At 43.1% G+C, this 26,092-nt stretch overlaps 1 protein-coding gene across 1 annotated transcript in view; it reads right to left on the bottom strand.

The window, feature by feature from the left end:
- Nucleotides 1-25,825, bottom strand: part of LOC126158826 (galactoside 2-alpha-L-fucosyltransferase SEC1-like) — a 111,872-nt gene extending 86,047 nt beyond the window's left edge. The window contains exons 1-2 of the mRNA XM_049916470.1: nt 25,802-25,825; nt 10,355-10,621 (exon numbers count right to left, since the gene is read on the bottom strand). Of these exons, the coding sequence (XP_049772427.1) occupies nt 10,355-10,621; nt 25,802-25,825 (291 nt within the window). The remainder of the gene's footprint in view (nt 1-10,354; nt 10,622-25,801) is intronic.
- Nucleotides 25,826-26,092: the final 267 nt, after the last annotated feature.

The raw sequence follows: 26,092 nt of genomic DNA, 5'->3' as shown, positions 1-26,092 counted from the left end.
ACACTCTAAGACAAAAGAAAAAGAAATTATGCGCCACTTAGGAGTTACCAAAATGGGACGGAAATCGGCAGATGTGATTTACATTTAAAGACAAACAAATGATTATAATTTCGGAGCCGGCCATGGTGGCCGAGCGGTTCTAGGCGCTACAGTCTGGAACTGCGCGACCGCTAAGGTTAAGTAGTTCTAAGTTCTAGGGGACTGATGACCTCAGAAGTTAAGTCCCTTAGTGTTCAGAGCCATTTGTACCATAATTTCGGAACTAGTGGATGATTTACTCAAGAGAAAGAATTTCACTGATTGAGCAAGTCAATAACGTAGTGTTTTTGGACAACATGATTGTTTCCTGCCGTTATGTAGACAGGAATGACACCACCAGCAGTCGACCAATGGTGTAAACGCCCAGAAGATAACCCCTACGTCGGGTTGAAACCGGTTGGCGGTATAATAATAATAAATGTGATTAAGGCTGTTTTTGAATAATTGAATAACGTAGTGGTTCACATCTGGCCCTTACACAAGCATTTATTCGGCTTGACATTGATTGATAGAGTTGTTGGATGTACATCCGAGGAATATCGTGGCAAATTCTGTCCATTTGGGGCGTTAGTTCATCAAAATCCCAATATGATTGGAGGGTCGTGCTCATAATGCTCAAACCATTCTCAAATGGGGAGAGATCTGGTGACCTTGCTCGCCAAAGTAGGGTTTGGCAAGAACCAAGACAAGCAGTAGAAACTCTTGCTTTGCGCGGGCAAACTTTATCTTGCCGAAATGAAGCCCAGGATGGCTTACCATGAAGGGCAACAAAACGGGGCATAAAATATCGTCGGTTTACCACTGTGCAGCAAGGTTGCCGCGGATCACAACCGAAGTGATGCTGCTATGAAAAGAAGTGGCACCCTAGACCAATACTACTGGCTGTTGGGCTGTATGGCAGGCGACAGTCAGGTCGGTATTCCACCTCTGTCCGGTGCGTCTCTAGACACGTCTTTGGCTTGGAATCTCATTGACCAAAGTAGAATAGTTTTCAGTGACGAGTCCCAGTTCGAATTGACCCCCCGATGCCCACTGAAGGCGTGGCTGGAGGCGCCCCAGACACCGAAGGGATACCAGCCTTACTGTCGCCCAACAATCAGGAGTGACGATCTTTGCTGCCATTTCTTTTCATAGCAGTACTTGTATGTCAAATGTTTTTTATTCCAGTCTTTGATCACAACATCAGTTCTATAGACGATGACCGGTTTCAGTCCGTAATGACCATTCTCAGATCTGAGGATGGTCACTACGGACTGAAACCGGTCATCGTCTAAAGAATTGATATTGTGATCTACATCTACATCCATACTCCGCAAGCCACCTGACGGTGTGTGGCGGAGGGTACCTTGAGTACCTCTATCGGTTCTCCCTTCTATTCCAGTCTCGTATTGTTCGTGGAAAGAAGGATTGTCGGTATGCTTCTGTGTGGGCTCTAATCTCGCTGATTTTATCCTCATGGTCTCTTCGCGAGATATACGTAGGAGGGAGCAATATACTGCTTGACTCTTCGGTGAAGGTATGTTCTCGAAACTTTAACAAAAGCCCGTACCGAGGTACTGAGCGTCTCTCCTGCTGAGTCTTCCACTGGAGTTTATCTATCATCTCCGTAACGCTTTCGCGATTACTAAATGATCCTGTAACGAAGCGCGCTGCTCTCCGTTGGATCTTCTCTATCTGTTCTATCAACCCTATCTGGTATGGATCCCACACTGCTGAGCAGTATTCAAGCAGTGGGCGAACAAGCGTACTGTAACCTATTTCCTTTGTTTTCGGATTGCATTTCCTTAGGATTCTTCCAATGAATCTCAGTCTGGTATCTGCTTTACCAACGATCAACTTTATATGATCATTCCATTTTAAATCGCTCCTAATGCGTGCTCCCAGATAATTTATGGAATTAACTGCTTCCAGTTGCTGACCTACTATTTTGTAGCTAAATGGTAAGGGATCTATCTTTCTATGCAGTCGCAGCACATTACACTTGTCTATATTGAGATTCAATTGTCATTCCCTGCACCATGCGTCAATTCGCTGCAGGTCCTCCTGCATTTCAGTACAATTTTCCATTGTTACAACCTCTCGAGACACCACAGCATCATCTGCAAAAAGCCTCAGTGAACTTCCGATGTCATCCACAAGGTCATTTATGTATATTGTGAATAGCAATGGTCCTATGACACTCCCTTGCGGCACACTTGAAATCACTCTTACTTCGGAAGACTTCTCTCCATTAAGAAAGACATGCTGCGTTCTGTTATCTAGGAACTCTTCAATCCAGTCACACAATTGGTCTGGTAGTCCATATGCTCTTACTTTGTTCATCAAAGACTGGAATAAAAAACAGTTGACAGTATTGGATCACTGTTTGTATACGCGACCATGTCGCAGTTGGTGAGAACTTGTATGATTGTGTTGTGATCACTTCCTTACAGCACAGTGGTTCGTCAACGATATTCTACCCCTGTTTCATGCCCTTCACGGCGAGCCATACTGGGCTTACATTTCTGCAAGATAATGCCCGCCCACACACAGCGAAAGTTTCTACTGCTTGTCTTCGTGCTTGCCAAACCGTAACTTGGTCAGCAAGGTTGCCGGATCTCTCCCCAATTCAGAATGTTTGGAGCATTATTGGCAGGGCCCGACAATCATCTCGGGATTTTGAGGATCTATTGCGCCAGTTGGACAGTATTTGGCTCCATATCCCACATGAGGACACCCAACACTAACTATCGATGCTAAGTGGAATAACTACTTGCATAAAGCCCATACTTGGACAAACGCGTTATTGACTTGCTCAATTTGTGAAGCTATTTCTCTTGAATAAATCATACAATTTTTATGAAATTTTGTTTATATGCATATGTACTTCACATCTACCGATTTCCGTCCCATTCGGATGATTTCTTTTATCTTAGAGTGTACTCTCATCTGTACGATTCACCTAAAAGGGGGGGGAGGGGGGGGGGAAGGCGTCCAGCTTCATTCCTCTTGCGTAAGACGTTGCCATTACGAAAGCATGCATTAAGATCCTGAATCTAGATGCTATGGATGAATAATGTTTAGCACGTTCACTTCTGGCTAACAATGTAAATTATTCTGCAAATACAGTGCTTTTGAGTACTTACAATACGTTTAATATCCATTTGCATTACTATTTCCAAGGTATCTCATTCCCTGTAGAACTCCAGGACATACCAAAATTCGGCCGGCCGTTATGGCCGAGTGGTTCTAGGCGCTGCAGTCTGGAACCGTGCGACCGCTACGGTCGCAGGTTCGAATCCTGCCTCGGGCGTGGATGTGTGTGATGTCCTTAGGTTAGTTAGGTTTAAGCAGTTCCAAGTTCTAGGGGACTGATGACCTCAGATGTTAAGTCCCATAGTGCTCAGAGCCATTTGAACCATAACTACTCCTTAAAAACATTAGTTTTCTCATTCCTATATAACAAATTATATCTGAAAAATACTAAATACAGGCTAATTATTTTTAGAGGACCCCATAAGGGAAATATTAAGGCATAACTCATTAAAAAAGTAGAGATTTTACTTATCTCTACAGCATTAGGGACATTAAAATGATTATATGGAGATATTACTTTCAGTTAGCCCAAATAATACCTACCGTCTTCTGTCCCATTCGGATAATTCCTTCTTGGTACGTCTTTGTTTTATCTTAAGAATGTATTTTTATGTGTGAAGAAGGTCGTTTTTACTTATTGTCTTGATACAGTGAGTTCTTCTCTTTAAATATGCTGGTGATCAAAATTTCATCAGCAAGTACGCGCGCGGGTTCGCACGTGATGTGTGTGTGTGTGTGTGTGTGTGTGTGTGTGTGTGTGTGTGTGTGTGTGTGTGTGTGTCTCCAGTGGTTCCAAAATTTCCTTAAATATTGACATATTCCGCGTGGCGTATTGAGCAGGTCGATGGCTAAAAACTGTGACTGCATTTGGTACCGACAGACTTGATATTTGGCGAGCATTATCAATCAAAAACAATCAGTATTTTTGTAGCTATTACGTTTTCGGGAAATGCAACACCATAAACTTGCTAACGTGAGTGAAAGGGATTGTGAGTGACTGTGTTCAGACTAGCACGGGCTTGGCAGTAATACTTGTTCACCTAAGTTTCAGAACATATTAATTGATAAAATTTCCAACCTTTCATTTGTGTGAAAACTTTCTCCCGAAACGTAGATTAGTGACTTAGATTGCAGCCTGGTTCACGTCGAAGTACAGTAGGTTTCACTTGGCTTTCCTACTGATGACCTGCTGAGACAATGTTCACAGGTAGGTGCAGGTCCGTCGTAAAGGGACGGAAAGAACCGCGCCGCCGCACTTGATGCGGAATTTTTAGTGCACGAACAACGGAAATGTAGTAAGCGATGAACTTTTTTCATTTCATCATTTTGTATGGATCGTCAGCGAGAAAATATATATATATATACATTTAAGTAGTCACCTTTCGATTCGTAGTAACATAGGTCTAGAACCGTCAAATCCGAGTCTACCGCTAGACTAATGAAATGGTCTAATAAACTTCAAACCAAAGATATTTTTGGAAGCAAGGTAAAGTGCAAGCAATAAGACTAACATCAAATCCTAAACTTCGTAGTTCGAACGACAACGTCATGGCAGAAAGTGCGTTTATTGGTGTTGATACCATTAATTTATAGACTAGTTGAGAATCTGGAGTTGTTTGGGTATGAACCAGGTGGTTATAATTAAAGTGGAGCTACTGTCTGAGGTCCAGTGTGGGCTGTAATTATCACATGCCATCGAAACTTGGTAGATATTCAAATGCGTTAATGTGGAACAGATTTACGCTGGAGAGAACTAGTTCCAATGTTGCCCACTAGGTGCGAATCTGGCACTGCGAATCCAAGAAAGACGTATAGAAATGTTTCCATATGTAATGGCTTACGAACAGGACGTGGGAAGAAAAGGTGAAACAACTGTGAAAGGCAGCTTACACATTTTGTTCAATATGAGCACCAAAGACGTTGACGGTATGCTGTACAGTGCTAGATTTTTACCTGGTGGCCAGAACTGGGGCAATTTTTTTCCAGAGTAAATCGGTATCGCATTGCCGCATTAGCATATCTACCAAGTTTCGCTGTCTTACGATAATCACGGCCCATGCTGGGACTTCCGTGAATAGTTGCACTTTCGTGGTAACCAGCAGGATTTTATTTCAGTTCTATTAGTCACTCTCCTCCCTTTCCCCTCCCTCTGTCTGTCTGTCTCCTCCACCCAGCCTCCCTGTCTGTCTGCTTCCCTCTTCTCTCTGTCCATCTTCTCCATTCTCTGTCCATCTCCTCCTCTTTCCTTTCCATGTCCATCTCCTCTCCCCCTCTCCCAGTCTATCTCCTCTTCTTCCCTATCTCTATCCATATCCTCCTCTTCCTCGCTCTCTGCCGTACAATGACATCATTTTGTAGATACAGTCAGCAGCATTTGTGGATACTGTCTGCGAAATGTTGCAAACAGAGCTAGTAACAAAGAAAGAATAACTTCAGACGCATGCACAATACGGCAGATTTTCACGCATCTTAGTGCTTATGCCATCATACACACTGAACGATATGTTGTACAGTGATAAGATTTTGCAAGTACATTCAGTGCTATATGTGAACACTGACTGCAAGAAAAGTGTCGCAAATACAATCAGTAGTAAAGAAGTAATAAATTAAAACTTCATGCTTCACACGGAATTTTTACTACATGAACAGCGAAAATGTAGTAAGCGATGAACTTTTTACCTTTCCTCATTTTGTTTGGGTTGTCAGCGAGAAAAAGTTTCGTAACAGTTTGATATTAATTGTAAAGTTTCTTGCAAGTCACTACGTGCTCTCGTTCTGAAATATAGGATGAATAAAATCTGGGCATCCGCACGTCTTAGCCTAAACTTCGTTTCCACCTCCACCCTTACCCCTTTGATAGGTAGGTGGTTCTTACCTTCACAGCGATTCTTTCCAGGCTCCGGACAGTAAGTGATATGAGTGCCAAGTTTGGTTATAATAAGCCCAGTAGTTTTTGAGGAGATGTGACACATACATACATATATTTTTATAATATGTATGAATATCTTTTTCTTCTCTATACGATTTTAATGAAATATAGCCTATGCAGTGCCCCTAACTACGCGGAGGCCGCCAGTAAAAACCTCATAAAAATGCGTGTAGTAGTTTAGGAGATTAGCGTATTTAAAGACAGACAGGCACGACTGTTTTACAAATTTACTATTGGTACAGATAGAGGATACTCTCTCAGACTGCAGACCTCAACCCTACAGAATAATTATAAATGTTTTCCGAAGACACGAGCCCCACATAGCTGGGATTTATATCACTACCTGACGCCTTTGCTGCTGTAGTTCTTTATTTATTTATTATTTGGCCATAAGGGCACAGCGACTGTAGTATTGTGAGTCAAATCGCAGCAGTCTGGGAATGGAGGAGAGGCGATCCCAATTTGGAATATTTCAGAGAATATTTCCAATTCAAACATAGTCTTTACAACTAATGGAATAGCTCCCGGAAACCTTCGTTGGAACCAGGGAATTGTTACAAGCTTTAATTTGTTTCTAGGACTACATTTTTTCGAAAGTTTTGGGAAAGGTCTCTGACAAAAATTAAAACTTTCTGTGTGTGAGGGGGGGGGGGGGAGGGAGGGGGTGGCTACATTGTTATCCATTGGTTCAGACAAAAATTAAAAATGTATGATATCTGTCTCTTCATAGAGTCAGGAGTTCTTCTCAGCCAATCGCTGGGCGATTTGGTAATGGAGCAGAGGGAGGAGTTTTTGGTTTCTTGCATTTGCCTTAAAACCAAAGGAAACATCCTTTAAACGTTAGTTGTAACATGGAGATGGGAACTAAATTGCGCTTCACAATTAAATGATAATGTTTTCGAAACCCCGTAATTGTTTCCCAATAAAACGTAGAGATTTGAAATTTGGCTCAAAGCTGCCTACAACCTTCCTTTGGCGTGGTGCAAAAGCATTCGCCCTGTGACGACAACCGTGCGATCAGTGTCGCTTCAGACAAGGTGTCATCACATGTGAAAAAAAAAAAAAACAACAACTCAAAAGTTCATGTGAGTAGTGGGGCTGCCTTCGTGTGAGTCCATTTTGTTAGTGTGGGTTGCCTAGATCAGAGGCAGGTATGCACTCAGGGGTAAACCTATTGTTCTTTGATTGACAAGTACATAACCTATTGTCCTCCTTTGATGGACAGGTCCTTAACCTATTGTTCTGTTAAGTGGTTTGCCATGTCAGAACTATAGGTTAAGGACCTGTCAATCAAAGGAGAACAATAGGTTAAGTACCTGTCAATCAAAGAAGTACAATAGGTTTGCCCGTAAGTGCATACCTGCCCCTGATGTAGGCAATCCGCACTAACAAAATGGAATCGTACGAAAGTAGCCCCACTACTCATGTGAGCTGTAAGGTGGGTTAATGATGCCACATTGGCACCAAATTTCGCAACAATTCAGCCCAACGCCACTGTGGACTTATATCACGATGGAAGGCTGTCACCCTTCCTGTTTATCCACATTTCACCCCTTCTTTGACACCTCTGGGGTGGGATCAGAAATGCGACACCCAGCGTTGAAATCACGCGGTTTTTTTATGTGTGGCCAAAGAAAATATTTCGGACACACTGCCGCTCAGAATCGAGAAGATAAGGCCTCAGTGGATGGCTTAAAGGCGTCAATGAAACCACCTCTTCCAACGCATTTCGCGGTCGAAAACGACAATTCGTAGTGGGATGAGCAACAGTACTACACTCTAGACAATGTTTGATGCTGCTGCCACCTCTGGGCTTTTCAGCCCCTCTGTGAGGGCACTGTGAGGCTGCAACCCAACTGAACGTCACCAGAGCCCTTTGGAGTGTAGTGCCATCGCAATATTTGCTCTTGTATGTGGGTTGGAACCACTAGCGACGATTCAAAACCATTGGAAGAAATTTGAGTGTGATCCAAAGCAACAAAGGCATAAGATGTTCATATTTATCAAGCCCTACTGAGCCCTGATCAGGAGGGATGGGGCAGGGAGGGGGGGGGGGGAGGGGAGCATGCAACATTAACACGTGCTTAAATAAAATGGCAAAAGGTCCATCTAAGAGGTCCAGTTCGGGAGCACCCTCGGTGCCAATCACGCACCTTTGCTGAACATTTTAAATATGTACCTGTCAGAAACGTCTACACCAATTCAGCCTTGCGGCCGTTCCAGCATCTGAGGTTAGGCAGCCCTTCAACATGAGGTTTGTTTACCTTCAGAATTTAGGAAAGCTGTGAGGTTGAACTGGTGTCGAAGTTTCTGAAAGGTATATTTTTAATATGCTCAACAAAGGTATGTGTGTGTGGCACTGAGCATATTGCCGAACTGGAGGCCTTTGAGGGATCCGTTGCCGTTTTATTCACACACATGTTAATGATGCACCATCTGTGACACGTCACAGGGTGGCTCGAAACAGGAGGGATGAAAAAGCATAAACACCGTTTGCTGTTTCGGATCAGGTTCAAATTTCGTCGAATGGTTCTGAACGGTTCCTAGTGGTTAATCATGTACACCAGAGCAAAAATGTGGTAGCACTGCATTCCAAAGGGGTCAGGTCATGTGTATGGGGTTTCAACTCCACACTGCCCTTACGGTAGGGCTAAAACGCCCAGGGGGTGGAAGCAGCAGTGTCTAACATGATCCAGAACGTAGTACTGTTGCTCATCGCACTGTGAACTGTCGTTTTCGACCCCGAGATGTATGGCGATCAACAATTCAAGGGAAAGAGTGGTTTCACTGACGCCCTTTATGCCGATCCGTGAGGCCTTTTCGTGCGGACTCTGAGTGGCGGTGCGTCGGAAATGTTTTCCTTGGCCACCCATAAGGAAACCGCGTGACTTCAGTGGTGGGTGTCGCGGTTCTGTCCTCCATTGCAGAGGTGTCAAAAGAAGTCAAATGCAAGTTATAGGAGATGTGACGATCTTAACATCCTGTTACACGTCCACGGTGGCGCCGGGCAGAATTGTAATGAAATTTGGTACCAATGTGACATCATTAACCCTCCTTACAGTTCACATGATCTTCTGACCTGTGGCCTTTTTTCCGCACGTGCCGAGGCCTTACACTGCCGACCCGACGGTGGCGTCGTAAGACGCCACGCTGTTGCACCATTGTAGAGGAATGTTGTAGCCACATTTGAACCAATTTTCGAACTCAAGCGTCGCAAAGGGTGACAATTGTGGGGTTTTGCAAAAGCGATCCCTTAATTTTGTTGCACAGTTTATTTTTAAAAGAGCATGTCAAATAGTTTCCAGAATGAGATTTTCACTCTGCAGCGGAGTGTGCGCTGATATGAAACTTCCTGGCAGATTAAAACTGTGTGCCTGACCGAGACTCGAACTCGGGACCTTTGCCTTTCGCGGGCAAGTGCTCTACCATCTGAGCTACCGAAGCACGACTCACGCCCGGTCTTCACAGCTTTACTTCTGCCAGTATCTCGTCTCCTACCTTCCAAACTTTACAGAAGCTCTCCTGCGAACCTTGCAGGCTGTGGCTCAAAATGGCTCTGAGCACTATGGGACTTAACATCTATGGTCATCAGTCCCCTAGAACTTAGAACTACTTAAACCTAACTAACCTAAGGACATCACACAACACCCAGTCATCACGAGGCAGAGAAACTCCCTGACCCCGCCGGAAATCGATCCCGGGAACCCGTGCGCGGGAAGCGAGAACGCTACCGCACGACCACGAGCTGCCATGTCTCCGCAGTGTCCTTTCTTTCAGGAGTGCTAGTTCTGCAAGGTTCGCAGGAGAGCTTCTGTAAAATTTGGAAGGTAGGAGACGAGGTACTGGCAGATGTAAAGCTGTGAGGACCGGGCGTGAGTCGTGCTTCGGTAGCTCAGATGGTAGAGCACTTGCCCGCGAAAGGCAAAGCCCGAGTTCGAGTCTCGGTCGGGCACACAGTTTTAATCTGCCAGGAAGTTTTATGTCAAATAGTATCTGTGAGTATACAGATATACGTCAATAACGTACTCGATATGTGCAGCATATCTGTGTTGTGCTCCATGACATGGCCCTATCAGTGATCAGGAAATATTATCCCATATGATTTCAAGTACAGCAGCGAGAGGACCAAAGTTGGACCTACACCATATTAGGTCAGGAGAATATTTGTGCTTGCACACGCTTGAAGCGAAATTTAATTAAGGTGAGACTATGCATAATGTAAAGTTTTAATGTACACAAGCAGTGAAAATTCCAGAATGACAATGAAGGCCAACACCAATGAGTGCCACAACCAGAATCGCTCGTACGCACCTCAGTTTCGCGCAGATGGTGGGCTTTACAAGAGGGGCGCTGCAGAATGTCCTCCAGTGGCGTTGCGCTGAGATTCTGGAAGACGCTGTGAAGTGTCCTCAACATCTCTGTGGGCGCAGCCAGCCGCAGACCGTACTGCTGGGCCAGCGACCACGCAGACGCATACTCCATAATCTGGTTGCCTGTCCTCCCTCCCGTAGCCACTGTTATCACCCCGGACAGGCAACGCAGCTTCTCCACTGCCACCGGCTTCCAGTCATCCTCCGCCTGCACACACAAGAGTCACTATATGTAAACCACAGCTGACAATCCTTAATGAAATCTATATCGAATCTGTGGATGTCGAAAACAAAATTCGAGGAAGTGCTGGAAAGTAGTACCTCCGAATTTTTTATTCTGCTCCCAGTATCGGTTAAGGTCTTGAATATTACACGGTCGACTTTCCCGCTTCGCTGACGCACGTTGCAACTTTCTACCGCTAGAGGGCTCCAAATTGTAATGTTTAACCTTCGACCATAAATATATAATAGACTGGCCCTGACGTCATTTTCGTGGCTCCATTATCTCTGGGCTAAAGTCACGTGAATGTTGACAAAACATGGTTGTTTCGTGTTGCGCTTATGGCTGTACTCAGCGTTTTGTCGGGGGAAATGGCATTACATTTCACGTGTGTTTCTATGATAGTGCAGATGCGTTTATTGAAGTTTGCTGAAGTGACTTTTATATGTTTTTTACACTTGAAATAGAGTATCACGTAAATTAAAGTGTTGAAAGTGATGCCTGTAAAGTCAGACTCATATTACATTTTGGAAAGTATCTGTGATAATTCGGTTACAGAAGTAAGTATAACTATTTCTCGTTCCTACTCATAGGTTCCCTAAGGATGAAAACCGAAGACAGCTTTGGATACAGGCCCTGAAACAGAAAAACTTTAAGCCATCTGCACATACGCGCCTTTTTGTATATACAAGTGAGATTATAATAAGGTAAGAGCACCTATAGTCTACGCATGAAGAGAATTTTTTATACCTTCTAATACTATTAAATAAATGTAGGCTCCAAAATTATTTTCTGAAACTTCAAAGTCTCACCTTTCATCTAAAATATCATTTTTTTAACTGATAGTTTAAACATTTGTAAAAATAGTAGGAACTGAACCTTTGAAGTGCACCTAAAATTGATACTCTAAAATGGACCTGCTCCTAAAGTCGAAAATTTTGGCACCTATAGTTGACACAATTCCCATATCCCATTTTCTTTTATAAGTGACTAGAGCTCAAAACGCGGCGAATCCAATATTTAAAGTTTTGACACGAGCCCACTCTTACCGTTTAAAAGAATTTTAGCGACAATTTATTTTAATTGACAGTTTATAGTAATTTCGTCCCGCTGCCCACCAGAGGGGCGTTCGATGGTTCAAATGGTTCAAATGGCTCTGAGCACTATGGGACTCAACATCTTAGGTCATAAGTCCCCTAGAACTTAGAACTACTTAAACCTAACTAACCTAAGGACATCACACACACCCGTGCCCGAGGCAGGATTCGAACCTGCGACCGTAGCAGTCCCGCGGTTCCGGACAGCAGCGCCAGAACCGCTAGACCACCGTGGCCGGCGGCGTTCGATGTATTTGTTAGATTTTATAAATGGTACTGTGAACAAATCCAGGTCAAATGTAGTTCTGACATAATTTTTCGCAAATAAAAAAGTAATTTTTGTTGAAGGCGTTTGGCAGTCAATTAAGAAATGTGGGTAAAATACGATACAAACATAGGATGGCAGACCGCTGATTTTAAATCCCGCCACGTTTTGCCAACAGTCGCGTGGTTTACGTTGGAACTACACCAGCCCTATAGCTTCTGCACATCAAGGCCAGTCTATTAGTATCTATGGCGGAAGTGTTTAACATGGCGATGTGTAACGTAACTACATGACGGACAAAAATCGCAGCATCAAAAAATTATTAATGTAGAGTAATGAAATTTTTGGATTACATTTGTCTAGGTAACATATTTAAGCGATTAAGATTGCAAGATCGCAGGTTAATATAATTCCAAGATAAGCCATTGCAAATATGAAATGCTGGTACACTAATAACAGGCTTAGCCGCCAGAATATTGAATACAAACATGCAAACGTGCATGCATTATGTTGTCCAGGTGCCAGATGTCTAGTTTCTGGGATAGAGTTCGATGCCTGTTGCACTTGGTTGGTCAATGCAGGGACGGTTAATGCTGTTTGTGAATGACGCTGGAGTTGTCGTCCGCTGACGTCCCATATACGCTCGATTAGAAACAGATCTGTTGATCGAGCAGACCAAGGCAATATGTCGACACTCTGTACAGCATTCTGGGCTACAACAACGGTGTGTGGGTGAGCGTTATCTTGTTGGAAATCAACCCCTGGAATGTTGTTCATGAGTGGTCGAACCATCAGACTGACGTACAATTTCGCAGTTGAGTGCGTATGATAACAACGAGAGTGCTCCTACTGTCTTACAAAATCGCACCCCAGACCATAACTCCATGTGTCGCTCCAGTGTGTGTAGCATACAGACAGGGTGGTTGCAGGGCCTCAACTGGCCTCATTTAAACAACAGACGTCCAGAAGTGCCACGGAGGCAGAACCAAATTTCATCATGAAACGCAATGGGCCACCACCCTGTTCTCGCTGGACACCACTGAAGATGCGAATGGTGGTGGTTTGGGGTCAGTGGAATGCACGGCACAAGGCGTCTGGCTCGGGGCTGTCCTTGAAGTAACCGATTTGTAACAGTCCGCTGTGTCACTGTGGTGCCAACTGCTGCTGCAGGTGATGTACGGTGCGCCATAGCCCCACGCCGAACACGGTAGTCTTTCCTCTCGGTAGTGCCATGTGGCCACCTAGAGCCCGGTCTTCCTGGAACCATACATTATCGTGACCACTGCTGCTAGTAATGATGTACAGTGGCTATATTCCTGCCACGTCTTCCTGCAAAATCGCAGAATGAACATCCAGCTTCTCGTAGCCCTATTACAAGACCTCGTTCAGACATAATGATGTGCTGATAATGGCGTCTTTGCCGCTTTAAGGGGATCCGGAAAGGCTCAAAGTCATGAAAAGTTCAATTTTTACTTTTTTGCATTTTCTGAATCTGCAGACTATTACCTTTTAATAGATGTATAATTTATTCAATTCCGAAGACTACAACTATTTTTAAATTTTTTTTGAAATGTGTTCTACATGGGCGTGACCCACTGCGGCGCTGTTAAACTGCTGTCGAATGGTGTTATTATTAACGTCCGTGTTCATCAGGTACATTTTAGTGATGTGAGATAAAGTATGTGTTGTGACTAACCTGTGATGGTTCAATATATATCGCTGGTGTGATTGTCGATTGTTTCATGTTTATTTACTCTGTCGTTATCTCGAAAATATTCGTAATTAATTCTGTTTCTTGAGTCTCTGTTTTGTTGAAGTATAATAACGAGTATAAGTAAAGTTATTAGAAATCCTCTGAAGGCTTTTAAGAAAAGTAGAAATGTTGGAAAGCCAAAGGTATGTGTTATTACTGTAAATAATAACATTCTAACATGGTACGAGCGATGCTTGCTTTAGACAAGGAACGCCTTCGGGCTGCAGACAGGGCTGTAAAGAGTCTAGAAATACAAGCAAGAGTAAACAGGAGGAGGAACAAGAGGAAGCTGGAGGAGGAGTTTGCAGAGGATGAAGATAATCCATCCTATGGATCTGGAATGCACTAAAAAGTTAATCCAATCTTTGTCGCTCGATTCCCAAAACTTTTATTTTCTCATACTAATTACATGTTTTCTAAGGATCTTCCAAACATATTTGTTTCAAACTTTCAGTAAATGTTACACAGTACCTTCTGCATAATTTAACACAGCCTTTTTCCAAAAAACTGTATATTTTTGAATATATAAATAAAAAATTGCAAAAAAATGTTGTGAATTTTCATTACAATTGAAAAAAAAATCATCTTTAATAACTGAACTAAAATTTTGTAAAATCCCTGTGTTAAGTTGTAGCCCATATTCCAATAAATAATCTGTAAAAAGTTCAACTTCCTACCTCAAATACTTTGTGAGGAAAGATGTAATTTATAAGCGTTATTTTAACATTGCAAGTATAGGGCGTTCCGGAGCCCCTTAAAGACATCCATGACTAACATCAACTCACCACGTCCAATCTCAAAGCTCACTAACGCTCTCGACCGCCAAAGCGTGTATTTAAAGCAAACCTGATTTGCTTCCTCATAGTGGAGCTACTAGCGCCACTCTTATGCGACTGGCTCGAAGTCGGAATAGACATCTTTCCGACGAAGAAGCAAGCTTACCAACTTTCGTTTACGTTGCACATCTGCTTCTTAGTACTGCGGTTTTTTTGCCGTCAGTGTACATCGGTGCGCAGCACTCAGCGAGCTGTGTTCGAGTTTCGAATTCGAAGAGTTCATCCACAGATGGAGCACCTCTCCTTCAGCATGGCATTGCCAGACCACACACGAGCGCTGCGACATCGGCGACAATTTATCGCCTTGGGTTCACTGTCGTCGTTCATCCTCCATAGTCTCGACTTGGTCCTAATCAATTTTGATCTGTTTCCAAAACTTAAAAAACACCTGCGAGGATTTCACTTCGGTAGTGATGAAGCGGTGCAAGCAGAGGGAAATTGTGGCTTGCAAATGTCTGTCATACTACAATGACTGCTCTTCCTTAACAGAAATACACTACTGGTCATTAAAATTGCTACACCACGAAGATGACGTGATACAGACGCGAAATTTAACCGACAGGAAGAAGTTGCTGTGATGTGCAAATGATTAGCTTTTCAGAGCATTCACACAAGGTTGGCGCCGGTGTCGACACCTACAACATGTTGACATGAGGAAAGTTTCCAACCGATTTCTCATACACAAACAGCAGTTGACCTGCGTTGCCTGGTGAAACGTTGTTGTGATGCCTCGTGTAAGGAGGAGAAATGCGTACCGTCACGTTACCGACTTAGATAAAGGTCGAATTGTAGCCTATCACGATTGCGGTTTATCGTATCTCGACATTGCTGCTCGCGTTGGTCGAGATCCAATGACTGTTAGCAGAATATGGAATCGGTGGGTTCAGGAGGGTAATACGGAACGCCGTGCTGGATCCCAACGGCCTCTTGTCACTAGCAGTCGAGATGACAGCCATCTTATCCGCATGGCTGTAACGTATCGTGCAGCCACGTCTCGATCCCTGAGTCAACAGATGGGGGCGTTTGCAAGGCAACAACCATCTGCACGAACAGTTCGACGACGTTTGCAGCATCATGGATCATCAGCTCGGAGACCGTGGCTGCGGTTACCATTGACGCTGCATCACAGACAGGAGCGCCTGCGATGGCGTACTCAACGACGAACCTGGGTCTACGAATGGCAAAACGTCATTTTTTCGGATGAATCCAGGTTCTGTTTACAGCATCATGATGGTCGCATCCGTGTTTGGCGACGTCGCGGTGAACGCACGTTGGAAGCGTGTATTCGTCATCGCCATACTGGCGTATCACCCGGCGTGATGCTATGGGGTGCCATTGGTTACACGTCTCGGTCACCTCTTGTTCGCATTGACGGCACTTTGAACAGTGGACGTTACATTTCAGATGTGTTACGACCGGTGGCTCTACCCTTCATTCGATCCCTGCGAAACCCTAAATTTCAGCAGAATAATGCACGACCGTATGTTGCAGGTCCTGTACGGGCCTTTCTGGATACAGAAAATGTTCGACTGCTACCGTGGCCAGCACATTCTCCAGATCTCTCACCAACTGAAAACGTCTGGTTAATGGTGGCCGAGCAACTGGCTCGTCACAACACGCCAGTCACTACTCTTGACGAACTGTGGTATCGTGTTGAAGCTGCATGAGCAACTGTACCTGTACACGCCATCCAAGCTCTGTTTGACTCAATGCCCAGGCATATCAAGGCCGTTATTACGGACAGAGGTGGTTGTTCTGGGTTCTGATTTCTCTCGATCTATGTGCCCAGATTGCGTGAAAATGTAATCACATGTCATTTCTTGTATAATATTTTTGTCCAATGAATACCCATTTATCATCTGCATTTCTTCTTGGTGTAACAATTTTAATAGCCAGTAGTGTATATCGAAGGTGCAATGCGATGACTTCCACACGACTCTGGTGGCGCTTATTATGATAAACGTCAGCTCGTTGCCAGGGGAACATAGCTTATCGTCACATACATAAGACACTTTCTGTCTTATGTAGGCGTTGTCGACCGCAGCGCCATATTCTGCCTGTTTACATATATTTGTATTTAAACACGCATGCCTGTACCGGTTTCTTTGGCGCTTCGGTGTAAGAAAATATCACAAAAGGCAACGTCATCAGGGCGATATGCACTTAGAGTTAGTATGTATCAGCCACAGGCTTGTAGTTACACACTATTTTTACAAGTACTTTAATGAATGAAAGCAGTAGGTGAACTGAGAAAGGTACCTCAGCTGTTAAAAACCTGCATTCGCTTTCTGGAGTATCAGAGTAAAAAATTCCCACCCAGGCACCCAGTTTTAGGTTTTCCGTGTCTCCCGTAAATCGCTTCACACAAATAGTTCAATCGAAAGGAAATGCCCAATTTTCTTCCTTATCCTTCCTCTATCGGAGATTATGATCTTATCGTCGGCGGGGTCTTAGACACTAGTCTGCCTATCCACTAACTACAGCTATACACGGGCCCTAATTATAAAGAAGTGAAAAGTAACAAGAGCTAGAAAGTAAATGTCCATACATGCCTCATAAGCGGGATAGAAAACTCCGAATGATCCCCACGATGCCGGCACCGTCGGCGGATATGCGGCACCATGGTGTGTCGCCAGCAAGGAGAGCAACACAACAGCCAACACTGCACACACCGCACACTTTCGCTTCGTTCCTCTCTTCATGTTGGCAGTCGCGGCACTCAACGCAGATCACTCGTGGGAGGCTTCGATATCGTAATAAGATTACCGTTATCGAGATCAGAGAGATGAATGAGGTTGAATTTCTTCTGCAGTGAACCAATCTTCCGTAATCTAAGATTTCTTACAGTGTTTGTTCTCATGTATCATTATCGTGTCTTATTCTTTGAATGGTTGTGTAATTCACACTCGATGCAGCTGGCTAGGCAAAATTACAATTATTTGTAAATATTAAATTTTGATACTTCTTCACAATGATTGTGGTATATGCTATTAAAAAAATCTGTGCTGAAAAATAATCTCTGACCGAAACCGGTCCTATAATTAAAAATTAAGTATGTAGCAGTTTAGCGTGTTACATAATTTCACTACTGACCCCAAAAAAGTCATCGTAAGAACTTTTTGCACGTGAACTTCTCCCTCAGTGCTGACATTTCGATTTGCAGAATCGTTATAATAAAACTTTCGCTACTTGAGGGGTCCTCATCAAAAACGTGTTATCTTAGGAAAACGGAACTTGGTGGAAACATGTGTAATGATGCGTGGAAGAGAAATAACGAATCAGCCATTGGAAAGAAAAATATTTTAATTTTCAAATGAGAAGGTCCGTTATCAGCGCGTTAAGTAACCAATGTCACGCGTTGCCTATATAAGCGGGCAGTGCATGCCAGCGGAACCATTCCGCTGTGAGCTCTATCTGTAACAGCATTGAAGCTCTATGCCTCGTCGACGTGTGTATCGTCATCGTCGCCACCGCATGCCAGTTTATAAACACATAATCAGCCTCGAAAATAAACTTGGAGCAAACGGCACTGCACAAAGTGTAATACTCAATGGACCTATGTTTTTTCGTGGATGTCAGTTTTTCGCTCGATGTCGCCACTGGAGCAGCTGGCAGTGGGTGGTTTACACTCGCAATTGTCCGCTGTGAGAACGCATCGCTACCTGGACTTGAATCTTGCCGACCGAGATGTCATCGTTTACAAGACTTGGCATTGTGGAATCGACGCGAAGACTCAAAGTAGACCTAGTTTTGTTTATAGTAATATGCCTTTTACTTTGTATACCTGTTCATGTAGAAAAGTTAATTGAGTACCACGTTTACGTTCCAGGTAGCAAACATTGTACAACATAACGACCATATGCACCCGCGACAGCCTAGAATCGCACTAGAGATTCTAGGAGTCCGAATTCCTCAAAGAAAAATGGATCAATTACGAACTGTGTCGCGAAGCCACACCACACGGCGACGCGTTCGCTATGCGAATTTCATGGTCGTTCGTTGGCCGTGAGCAGGACCGTCTTCAGCCTATGGAGGCCCTGGGCAAATTACGATAACGGGCACCCTATGACCTTGACAGAGCACTATTTCCTTAGAATAGAGAAAGAAAGTAGATAAGCGAGGTTCTAGATATATTTTTATTTCTTTACAGTCACATTAAATGAATAGATAATATAATATTATCCACAAAAGTAACTCTTTTAGCATTCACTGGTTAGTGCTTAAATGCCTGTATTAATTGAAGAGGTACCCATGTAGATTTAAGATGGGCAAAATCGTTAATCACTTCTTCAAAATCTATATTTTTGAGCGTATCACATCCTATGAACATCAGCGATAAACTGGTTAATCTCTTTTGTAGCGTTTTACTTCTTAATTCATTCTTTATTCTTTTCAATTTCGACAAGGAGCGCTCCGCACTGCAGTTGGCTACCATCATGCTTAAAAAGGTTCTCAACGGGATCTCTACATTTGGAAATGTGTCTTCAATGTTATTTTCTTTCAAAAGGTGATATACTTGCAATATACCATTAGTTCCATCATTTTTACTATGAACAATTTTCAGGTATTCTGTTAAATACAGACATTCCGTTTCCAACACTTGCTCGTTAACGTCTTCGTAATAAATTTCAGCAAATTCTTTGTAGCTTTGTCTCAGCTCTTCGGAATTCAGAGTTTTCAAGCGAAAAAATAAACCAAAACGTTGACTAATGTTCTCATGCGAACTTAATTGCTGTTTTAATGAACGCTCATGGTATGAGTTATGGGAGAAACGTTTCTACTTTGAATTTCTCTTTTCTATTCGGTGCAGAGTCATCAAAAAAACTCTGGCTTGCTCTGACGTGAGCTTCTATGTTTTGTTCTTCGAGATAGGTACTTGTAATCAGATTCCGGGTTTTTTTCTTTGGCGGACGATTTGAAGTCATCAAATTTATCCCTGAGGTTAATGATAAAATCATCAAGTGAAGCGAACAAATTAGGTTGCACTGTATCATACAGTAATTGATACTATGAAATGGCGCATTGCTAATGGCTAGTCACTCGCCGAAATCTTGATCTGCTGAATAAAGCCTGCAAGAAAAGAACGACTGATTGTGCTCTATCATTTGAAAGTCATATCACAGTCGCTGAGTGCACCCACGTTCCTAATGGAAGATAACCTGATGGAGTCTATATCTATTCTAGCAACCGCTTTATTTCGCGCTAGATAAGTCGCCATAGATTCCCTATGTGTTGGGCTATTTTCATGTGTTAAAATTATGTGATTAATGTGTTCCCAATCATTACATCCACTCTGAGAGCGTAGGTTTACTTCAGAAGGGTTAAATGAGCAGCATGAAAAACAAAATACAGAGTTTTTGGAAGGCGAATACAACAACCATTTTCTTTCGACACTTTCATTGTTCTTTGCTTCGCGAATAAATAATGCTTTGTTGAAATTCCTAGTTACTGATTTATTACCATCTTTGTAGGCTCTGGATGCCTCAAAAGTCAGAATCTTTATTTTGAAAATATACAGGTCCCTTAAGAATCAGAATTTCGTGATTTATTTCTGTAAAATTTTCTTGAAAATAATCAGTGGGATCGTGTGATATACCTTTTGGGTTGGAAAACAGTTGTTCAACTGGCACAGTTGTCGGTGTTGTTGAAGTCACCGAAGTTGCACTTTCGTCATACGGTCGGTCGCTTTCTGATTCAATCTCTTTTCCTAAATTGGTAGAAATCTGAAATTGGTGTAAAACATGAACATTCAGAAATTCCCGCAATTTGTGATCGACACCACTCATCATGAAGATTTAGTAATTGATTGCTACTTACAGAAGTTGCTCCAGTAGCAGTAGTAAAATATGGTGTTAATTTTGGTAACTTTTCAAATACTCCATTTTCATGTATAGTTTTTTTTCCTTTTTGCAAATCCACTAGGATATGACCATTTCGACATTTTATGTTATAATTCAGTATTTGTTTTACACGGAAAATAGTCGCTAACACAAAACAGGCAAACGACGATTTATCAAAGAATACCTCAGAGCACAGTCAGTGACAACTACAAACAAAACAAACGACTAAACACCGCAGACAGATACAGGGGAATTCCAGATCGTCGAGTCGGCTCATTTAAGTCGGTCGGACGGTTTAATTTTACGTCGCTGTTCGCTCCGTGCAGAACTGCGAACTGTGCAAAGCTAATAGTAGGTATTTTAGTCAGTCATTTTTCGTTCGATTTTTCGAAATACATTTGTTTTTCGGTAATCGTTTGGTGATCCGGCAGGAACTAGGAGGCCCCTATCTATAGCGGGGTCCTGGGCACGTGCCCACAGTGTCCAGTGGGAAAGACAGGCCTGGCCGTGACGATCCCCAAATGCACAGTTGCGGGTGTTCGCAGCCCCAGCGAACGTAAAGTGTGCTTCATCACTCCATAAAATGTTCCAAGGGAACATGTAGTCAACTACAGCCCTTACAAGAAACGTAAGAACGAGGTCAGTTCAAATGCATGCGTCAAGCGGCATAAGTTAGTGAGTAATGTGATATTTGTGTGCATACCATTTCACAAATGCTCGCAGCATTTATCGAACGGTGGACCATGGAATGTTCAGCTGTCGTGACACATCTCGTGCACTACTTGATGATCGCAAAGTGTGTCCAGCATTTTCAGCCATGCCAACAGTACCTTTTTCAACAATTTGTGAGGCAATTGACTGTCCGCTTCTTCCAGGAGCAATCCCCAAATCGCCAGTTAATTCGAACATCGGAATCGTGTTCTTCAACCCCGTTGCGGAAGGAGGACCTTTCTGTATTCCTTTAATGCGTCGATACTGGCGAAGAGCAGCAGTACTATTGCTGTTGTTTTGCTAAAACAGCGCAATGAGTCAAGCCCTGCTCACTTCGTCCAGACCTATGATGACTGTCTGCACCTGTAATGCCCACTGATGTTTGTCTTCAAACCCTACGTCGCCATACCAGTGCCGCCAGCATACACACTATCAATAACGTAATTCCAGCAGTGCACAGTCTGCACATCATTCCTACAAAATTAGGTATCCATACGGTAAATAGTTTTCCATACTAAAATGTAGACTTTCATTGTCGGAAATGTCATGTCCATTATAATTATCCGGGCTGTTATGCCGTGGTCGGATGATGAATTCTGTGTCAATTCCCAACGTTTCGTCCCCGTCTGCGGAGGACATCTTCAAGGGGGTCTGTAGCACGTTGTAAGGTCCGACACGCTCACTGGCTCGCTACTGACTGCCGCTAAATTCCGTGTCCGCGCGCTCCAGCGCCGAGGAGTGACGTCACGTGTTTTGAAAACGTCAGTGCAATTGGCCGCTGTCCGCTGCCGTCGATCGCCGTTGCCATCACCCAGTAGTGGACGGGTGGTACAGAACTTCTTCAACACCGGCATCCATATACCGTTTAATTTCACGCCCTCCTCCTTTCGATTGAAATTATTAAGGCGTTTGGCGATTTCTATTGCCTCCCTGTAGAGCCTTTCGTAATATCCGCTTGTGGCCGCTAGTACTTGCGTCTCCTCGAAACGAATATGGTGGTTACTTGGCTGGAAAGCATGCTCCGCAACAGCTGATCGTTGCGTTTCTCCTCTTCTACAATTGCCCTTGTGCTCACAAGGGAACCTCCCCATCGCACCCCACTCAGATTTAGTTATAAGCTGGCACACTGGATAGGCCTTGAAAAACTGAACACAGATCAATCGAGAAAACAGGAAGAAGTTGTGTGGAACTATGAAAAAAAATAAGCAAAATATACAAACTGAGTAGTCCATGTGGAAGATATGCAACACGAAGGTTAGTGTGAGCTCAGGAGCGCCGTGGTCCCGTGGTTAGCGTGAACAACTACGGAACGAGGGGTCCTAGGTTCAAGTCTGTCCTTGAGTGAGAAGTATACTTTTTTATTTTCGATAAGTTCTGTCCGTTCGTTCATTGACGTCTCTGTTCACTGTAATAAGTTTAGTGTCTGTGTTTTGCGACCGCACCGCTAAACCGTGCGATTAGTAGACGAAAGGACGTGCCTCTCCAATGGGAACCGAAAACATTTGATCGCAAGGTCATAGGTCAACCGATTCCTCCACAGGAAAACACGTCCGATATATTCTATACGACACTGGTGACGGCATGTGCGTCACATGACAGGAATATGTTCTCGACCAACCTAACTTGTACACTTGACGAATGGGTAAAAACATTCTTCTACCTTGCCCGATTTAGGTTTTCTTGTGGATGTGATAATCACTCCCAAAAAAGTGATGAAAACATAAGAGTTTGTCACATAAACTGAAAATAAAAAAATTAAACTTTTCACTCGAGGGAAGACGTGAACCAAGGACCTCTCGTTCCGCAGGTGCTCACGCTAACCACGGGACCACGGCGCTCATGAGCACGCATTATCCTTGATGTTGCATATATCGCACATGGACTACTCAGTTTGTATATTTTGCTTATTTTTTTGATAGTTCCACACAACTTCTTCCTGTTTTCTCGATTGATCTTTGTTCAGTTTTTCAAGGCCTATCCACTGTGCCAACTTATAACTAAATCTGAGGGGGGTGCGATGGGGGGTTCCCTTGTCAGTAGCGAGCCAGTGGGTGTGTTGGACCTTCCATCGAGCTACAGATCCCCTTGAAGATGTCCTCTGCAGACGGGGACGAAACGTTAGGAATTGACACAGAATTCATCAACCGACCACGGCATAACAGCCCGGATAATTATAAAGAACATGACAAATAGTTTTCCGTCTACACTCGATCAAGTAGCGAAAGTTTAATTGCACCTATCCTGCACAATGGGTTGCATAATATTTGCGAAATATACAGCCGTCATTTTCAGATTATTAATTTGCAGATAGACTCCTAAAAGTTTCTGTAATGAACGCCATATGAAAGTAGTTCACGATATTAAATAAATTTACTTAAGATTTCATCGTCAACATCATCCATCCTTTGCCATTCATTGCTCAAAGAAGATCTCTTACAGACCTTACAGTCTTGAACTTTATGTGTCTTGTCAGTTCACTATGATATCGTTTATCCATTTCCATTCCATCGCTGTCTGTTCTATTTTCCCGTCACTCAGAACTAAGGTAACATTTTCCTTAGTGGTCCATCTTACGCCGTCTGTCTGTATGCTCAGCCCACATCCAATTCCGTTTCATGGTTCACTACTCCTCGTTTTAAATATCTTTAAATATGCTGAAATATGTAGTTCCGGATCCTTGTTTCTCAATTATCTATGCACGCACATGTTGAAATGTAGGTAAATTCTTTTTAAATCGATAAATCGTTGACAACGTGGTAAAGCATACATTTTGTTTCTTTCTGTAGCTCTAATAATAATCAGAAGGTGGTGCATTTTATTAAATAGAAGTTCGAAGGTAGTTTTCTTCCTGACCGCGTCAAAAATTAACACTTTTTTCTTGACTATAAATAAAAATTTTGTTTGATAACTTGAAAACTTCTGGTAAAAGACTGATGGAGCCATAGTTCTAACAGCTACAGTTCCGTGTGAACTCAAGCTATTATCACCTTAAGTTGATTTCCCAACCTTTTGCGAAGCTATGTTGTTTACAAATAAAATTCTAATTCCCTGGGCTGGACATATATGACTGGATTACCCTTTAGTATTCCCGCTGAGGTGACAAAAGTCATTGTATATCTCCTAATATTATGTCGGACCTCCTTTTGGCCGCCATAATGCAGAAACTCGACGTTTCATGGAGTTAACAAGTCATTGAAAGCTCCATTCAGAAATATTGAGCCATGCTGCCTCTTCAGCCATTCATAACTACGGAAGTGTTGCCGGTGGAGGATTCTGTGCATAAACTGACCTCTCGATTATGTCCCATAAATGTTCGCCGGGATTCATCTCAGGCGATCTGTGTTGTTAAAATTCGCTCGAATTGTTATACCGCGCCGCCCTGCGGACACGGCCACTGTCGTAGTGATAACAAAGCGATTGGACACTACAGAGTCACAGTGACACGTAAGGTGAAAGCAACGTCGCACAGCAGAAATCAATACCTTAGTTCTGTTTAGTTATACTCAAGAAGCATAACACAGGAATCTGCTGTGTTAGCTCTATCGTGCAAGCAAGTTACTCGACTCCACAGTAAAGACTACGCCTAAGATAACGAACGGTCGTAAATTGTGTATTGGAAATATCGTCTGTCCAGATCACAACGTAGACGCTTTTACTTGGATGTTGAAATTCTCTCGTTACAGCCCACACCAGGTCCTATTTGTGGTTTGACGGACTAGTGGTAGCCGACGGAATATGATAATAATGATACTAATAACACATCTGACTATCAAAAGATCTACAAGGTTCGTACGAGTAACTATCACCAAAGACGATCTCAGCTTCAATGAAAAGTTCTATGCTATATAAGATGGACAGAAAATCAGATACTCAACCTCACCATTCACAGCAAAGGAATAAAAACTTCCGGTGTGTAACTCTCATGGAGGTAAAAGGGAAGGAAGGTGTCATTACGTCACAAACTTGAAGCCGATGTCCAACATCGTAACTAGTCCAAAACATTAGGTTCACTACATTCACACCTCAGTGGTTCACTGCTTTGATACATCCCGATGACGTCACTCTAAAGTGCCCGTGCCCAGTTTCAACCGTGTTGGGTGCTTTGATTGTGTGGCGACGTAGTTGTTTCATCAAAATTGCCAGCTCGCGTTGTTTAAGGGTAGACTCATCGATCCGATCGTAATCTTAAGTTTCAGAAAATCACATTTCATTCGTAAGTGCAGCAATTCAAGCAATATTTTCTTTTGTATACATGAATCATTTTTGCGCTATTTACCTTTATTGTAATGATATTATTTCTGTCATTTGACATTAGATTTGCCTTACTTTACTCAATGTCCGTTCTTTCTCTACTTTCCTGCCTGTTTCATTGCCTTCCTAAGTAACCGCGCTGATTGTTGGGGCAGCATCTCATGCCCCTGAATTCCTCGTGCTGATAATTACCATTCATTGTTCACATTTCTTACCCATTTAAAAAATATTTGTGCTAGAACAGCCGGAGACAGCGGTCATGTGTGCGTGAATTTTGTGTGTATGATTGCATGCATGTGTATATGTGCTGTGGTTCCAGTTTCTCGCTGCGATGTCGTCATCAGTCGACTAAATTTTGCAGCCTGTCTGGACGTGGCCACTTCACGAATCCAGTCTGATTTGGCCCAAGTTGTACCATCAGCCCAATTCCAAGAATCATAGGGTATCACCACAGACATCTCGCCGACAATTAGACCTGGTTTCTGAAGAACTTTATCGCCTGCACCTGAAGATGTCTGTGGTGATACCCTATGATTCTTGGAATTTGATTGATGGTACAGCTCGGGCCAAATCAGACTGGATTCGTGAGCTGGCCACTTCCAGACAAGCTGCAAAATTTAGTCGACTGAAGACGACATCGCAGCGAGTTACTGTTATTCGACGCCCTGTCATAAATATGGACGATGCTACGATTATGGTTTTGAGT

The sequence above is a fragment of the Schistocerca cancellata genome, chromosome 2 (assembly GCF_023864275.1).
Source record: "Schistocerca cancellata isolate TAMUIC-IGC-003103 chromosome 2, iqSchCanc2.1, whole genome shotgun sequence".
Lineage (NCBI taxonomy): Eukaryota > Metazoa > Arthropoda > Insecta > Orthoptera > Acrididae > Schistocerca > Schistocerca cancellata.
This window is presented reverse-complemented; position numbering and strand designations above follow the sequence as displayed.